The sequence below is a fragment of the Guillardia theta genome (genome assembly GCF_000315625.1).
Source record: "Guillardia theta CCMP2712 unplaced genomic scaffold GUITHscaffold_506, whole genome shotgun sequence".
Classification (NCBI taxonomy): Eukaryota; class Cryptophyceae; order Pyrenomonadales; family Geminigeraceae; genus Guillardia; species Guillardia theta.
Window position 1 is genome coordinate 1 of NW_005434196.1, and position 4768 is coordinate 4768.

The 4768-nt window shown below is 57.1% G+C and overlaps 3 protein-coding genes across 3 annotated transcripts; 1 reads left to right on the forward strand and 2 right to left on the reverse strand.

Annotated features, from left to right (window-relative positions):
- Nucleotides 1-1566: 1566 nt before the first annotated feature.
- Nucleotides 1567-1913, reverse strand: GUITHDRAFT_122855 (hypothetical protein; the record flags this gene model as incomplete). The annotated part of the gene is made up of 2 exons (XM_005817860.1): nucleotides 1567-1678; nucleotides 1738-1913. The coding sequence occupies 2 exons, from the start codon at nucleotides 1911-1913 to the stop codon at nucleotides 1567-1569; spliced, it is 288 nt and encodes a 95-aa protein (XP_005817917.1).
- Nucleotides 1914-1993: 80 nt separating this feature from the next.
- GUITHDRAFT_156717 (hypothetical protein) lies at nucleotides 1994-3199 on the forward strand. Its single transcript, XM_005817861.1, has one exon. It carries the CDS (start codon nucleotides 2367-2369, stop codon nucleotides 3018-3020), a length of 654 nt encoding a protein of 217 aa, XP_005817918.1. The 5' UTR covers nucleotides 1994-2366; the 3' UTR covers nucleotides 3021-3199.
- A 213-nt stretch (nucleotides 3200-3412) lies between these two features.
- Nucleotides 3413-4103, reverse strand: GUITHDRAFT_122857 (hypothetical protein; the record flags this gene model as incomplete). The annotated part of the gene is made up of 4 exons (XM_005817862.1): nucleotides 3413-3467; nucleotides 3523-3565; nucleotides 3617-3758; nucleotides 3963-4103. 4 exons carry the CDS (start codon nucleotides 4101-4103, stop codon nucleotides 3413-3415), a joined length of 381 nt encoding a protein of 126 aa, XP_005817919.1.
- Between the last annotated feature and the right edge of the window lie 665 nt (nucleotides 4104-4768).

Below are 4768 nucleotides of genomic sequence, written 5' to 3' on the forward strand. Positions count from 1 at the left end.
GATTGCGCCCGTTGCTTGGGGGCCTCGACACAGCACTACTGTGATCTGGCGCCTTGCTTTCTCCTTGGAGTTCAGCATGCTTGCTGCCATATTCTCTTGTGGCAACCATGGAGAGAGCCGAGGAGTGTCTTGTAGGGGGGGGGGGGGGCAGGGGGGATATTTTACGATTAGAACATCAACGATGTATTAGTTAATTTTGTACGGGAGGAGAACCAGGAGGGCGACACGGAAACATGCCGGGGGCAGGAAAAGCTGCTGGCTTGGAAGCTGCCGGAGTTGGGCATCAAGCTGCATGCATCGATGAGCTGAAATCTCGGGCACGGCCAGTCGATCTGTCATCTGCGCTCTGATGGCTACAGGGCTTTGAGCGAGGGCTTGATCAGCAAACGATATCAGACTGCCATCTGCAGATCAAAGGTTCTGTGTTGACGACCGTTCTGTTTGTGTTGGCATTGAAACGATGACGTGTCTGCTCTTTAGCAGCAATGAGCGAGCATGTGCCGACCTTTGGGACTCTGGTGGTCGATATGTATCATCTGAACATGCTCTCGAGTACCAGAATCAAGTGTTCCACCCTACGAACCCACCCGTGGAGGGCACGGCCACTGGAATCAGAGCTGAAAGGCGTCTGCGATGACTTGAGATATGCAAGAAGTGTATCGTGACGATGGTGGTAAAGTGCATACCCTGCATCGTATATGCACATCCGGTCTGAGCATCCTTTCGACATGCTGTACGGCGAGTTATGCTCGTCCACACGTAGCTGACAGCTTGCCTTGAGGATGGATAGACTGGACAGTACAGGCCATACAAGTCCAGACCGACCAAGCGACTCTTACACGTCTCCGCTCTGCCATGGCCAGCTCGTTGTTGCTAACTGTAGGACGAAGGGTTCAGGTGGAGAGGTTTCTCTCTCCTTTTGACGCCCTCCCTCCTTGTATCACTCCATCCCTTATTTCCACTCTTGCTTCTTGTCCTGTAGGTTGCCATCGTCTGGCTGGTATACTCCGCCCTACCCCACTTTGATTCTCACTGCCGTTTGCTGTCCCTCTCCACTGTCATCGTCTTTCATCCTTGATCCATCTTCCCTGCTGTGAGACATCCTCTCGTTTCTCCTCGTTTGCCGCCCCGCCCGCTCTCTATCCTCCTCTTACAGTCTTGCAACCCGGTATGGCCCTATACCCATCTATGCCGGCTGTGTGCAAGCTACCTCTCTCTTCGTATGCTCGGGTATCGTGAGACCTCAATAGTCAAGGCGGTCACTCGGCGAGTCAGCCTGCTCATCTCTTGCCGTCCTTGTAGTGTTCTGTGTTCGAGGGTTTATATATGGGCATCCATGCGCTGGCAGTACATCGCTTGGCATCGGTCGCAGCCTTCCGTAGCGGTTGCTTCGGCCTTGTTATCGAGCTCCCACAATCACACAGGCCCTCAGCAACCAGAGAGCAGTACGGTATGGCAGCAACCCGCGAATGCGATGCTGAGCAGCAAGCTGCAGCAAACAGCGAGGCGCCTCCTGCTCTAAGCGGCGTTGGATCCGCTGCGCTGAAACGACCCGCACCCACCCCTTTACAAAGCCTCGAAGTCATTGTTGCTCAAGTCAAACCCTCGCGCTGCAGCCTCGCAGTGAGCTGGTCGCTGGTCTCGAGCGCTGTCGTCCGCCTTCCAACACACCGTCTGCCTGCTCCAGGCTGTCTCAGGCTTACCCTCGTCACGGCACGCATCCTTACCTACCCTCACCCTAGTCGCACCCACCGCAGCTGATCCCTTCTGCAGATCATGGTCTCGATAGGCCCTGTCTCTCGGCCTCGCGCCCTAGTCTCTAGTCTCCTGTCTCGCTGTCTCCTTCGCATGCTCAGCAACCTGGCAGCATCCCGGGCTTTTCTGTCCACCTCTCGTGTGGCGTTCCCTGCCATGCTTGGTCCAAATGCGTGCGCATTTGTGCGGGACCCCAGCCCTGCCTTTCTAGCAGTTCACAGGCGAATACCACCCTAGCCGCTCTCCGCGTCCGTCCGTCCGTCCCTTCCTCCTCGCCTTCTCTTGCTTTCTGCCTTATCCGCTTTGCTTCTCATCTGACCTGTCGTCCCTTCTCATCTTGCTCCCGTCCGCCATGCTCTTGAGCCAACGCCCAGCACTTCCATCCGATCGTTGAGTCTATTCTTGACCATCACTGTTGTCTCATCTAAGACTCCGCTTGCTTTGTCGTCCAGCTTAGCCATCCCTCGCCCTCGCCCTAAGCTCTTCTCTGCTTGCCGAGCGTGGCCCCCTCAAGCTTCAGGCGATCTCCTTTGCCGGGCTGGCTAGTCGACCCCTCTCGGTGATCCTTCCCGCCGTATCACCTCGTCGTCCGTGCCGACTTTGCAGCCAGCATGAAGTACTCCCCTGACCACGACTGCTTCCGTACTCGAGGAGTGCTCTCCCGCGACACCATCGTCGAGATCTACAAGCTCCGCACAAACGATAAGAAAATCAAGACCGCCGCAAGCGCCTCGGTAGGCCCCAAGCACGGCGTTACGGCCAAGGCCATCAGAGACATCTGGAACCGGCGGACATGGTGGAACGTGACGGAGGCGCTATGGACGGAGGAGGAGCGGGAGGACTACGCGAGGAGGCGGAAGCCATGCGGGAAGGCGGGGAGGCCTCGAGGGTCCAAGGACTCGAAGAAGCGGAGAGCAAAGATCGGGGCAGGTCAGATAAGCATGGCAGCCAGTAGAGTAGACGAGCAAGCCCGAGACAGGACTGACCGGCCCAGTGACAGCCATCAAGCTGGCAGGCAGGAGCTCTGCGTACGGCAAGGTGCATCGTCGTCGTCAGAAGGCGACGAGCGGGAGGACGAGGACGAGAGCGAAGAGGACGCGGAAGGCGAAGACAAGAAGAGCACAAGTCGTGGGGATGACGACGAGGCTCGGGCATCGATAGGCATTGCATACAGCAGCTGGAGCGAGGGAGCGGGGCTGCCCCGACCCATCCACATGTCAAGGGAGGAGCTTTGGGGCGAGGCTCTGCGGCACGTCATGCGATGACAACCACAGCGGAGAGCAGCGGCCAGTCCGTAGCAGCAGCCCCAGGGGCCATTCCACTGTCGCAGTCGCCTGCACCTGCATCCTTCTTACCCCCGGACAGCACCGAGCTCGCAGTGTGTACAGGGAGCAGTTTGTTGCGAGTGATGTATATACATGCAGACTCCTGCATCTCACGCCTGCCTTGGCCTATTGGCGTACGTCTCATGTCCCCGCCTCGAGCAGGCGCCTCGTCTGTAGGATCTGTCTTGAAGCTGAGAATGGCACAAGCACACTCACGCAGCTGCAGAGGCTGACGGGACCGGCTGTGTCCAGCCTTCACCAGGCCTGGGGTAAAAGGACTCAAGATCACAGAAATCCTTAGGCCTGGAGCTTGTGCTATCGTCCCCTTGCCCCTAGACCAGCTCGATCTGCGGTTCGCCTCCTGAACGCCTTACACCGCACGGGAAGCTGTGCACGCGTGCCAAGACTCTCGTCCTGATGGCTCGCATACAGATACTCTCACCTATCTCCAGCCTCTCCGTCCGTGACTCCAGGTCCGGCCAAGCCTTACCGGCATCGACAAAGAAGAGGAATCAATAGGCTGATGATGATCTTACTGGTGCTACCAGCCAGGAGAAAGCGCCTTCCTGCGGCGCCTGTTGATCCATCCCGGTCGGCATTCCCTGATCCGTCTGGACTTTGGTCGTGGACAGGTGCGGGATCGTAGGATCGCAGGACCGCGGGCCTGGGCCTCGCAGCCTGCGTAAAGTCGCCTTTTCTAGCATGGGCCGTAGCCAAAGATGCGGCCTGCTGGGTTTGCTCTGATCATCGACACTGATCTAACGACGCACTTGCTCGGCCCAGCCTATTTTCTCTTGATCGCTCCGTATCAAATAGGATGCTTTCTACTCGCCCCCCTTCTTCTGTCAGTCCATGGTTTGGAGCAAATGTCTCGCAGCTCACCCCGTCGGATCTCATCCGCTGCCTCTCTGCGACCATGCCCTGCTTGTTCATGCCATGCCCTGATCTCCTCGACTCCGACGCCTTCCTGTGCATCCCGCCATCAAGCTGGAAGCCAGGAGCTCTGCGTACGGCAAGGTGCATCGTCAGGATCTCTGGTTGCCAAGCTCATCCAGCAGTGAGCCTGGGACAAGTTCTCAGCCTCCCTTTCCCTCTCTATCACCCTCCCTCCCTCCCTCCCTCCCTCCTTGTGAACCCTTTCAACCTTGCTTGTGCTGTCGCTGCAAACAGATGTCATCTTGCTTTGCACTGCCTATCCATCCGGCTACCTCTCCTCATCCGCAGCTTCCCCACTGACTCCCTTGCTCCTCAAGTGTGTCTCCACTAAGCTCCTGCTCTTGATATGCCCTGGTACTCACTCTTCTTCCTGGATGTATCTCCATCGTTCGATCAACATGGCTGCCTCTGTACATAACTGCTGCTGTATGTTTTGCCTCCGCAGCTGTATGTTTGGCCTCAGCAGCTGTATGGTTTGCTTTCATGTCCTATATCAGCATAAGCCTATCCTTCCTGTACCGTAGACCCTATCCTTCCTGTGACAGGCATCAGTGTGCCTTCCCGTGACATCTCTGCTGTTTTGAGTACGCCCATCATCATCTCACAGACCGCGCTTGGTCTCAGACTCGTCCCGAGCCTCTCCCTCTCTCCTCCAAGCCTCCCTCCCTTCCTCTTCCCTCTGAGTGCCCTCGCCTTCATGTCTGTTCTCAGGCTCCACGATTTCGCTCGGTTTTAAAAAACAATCGGCTTTT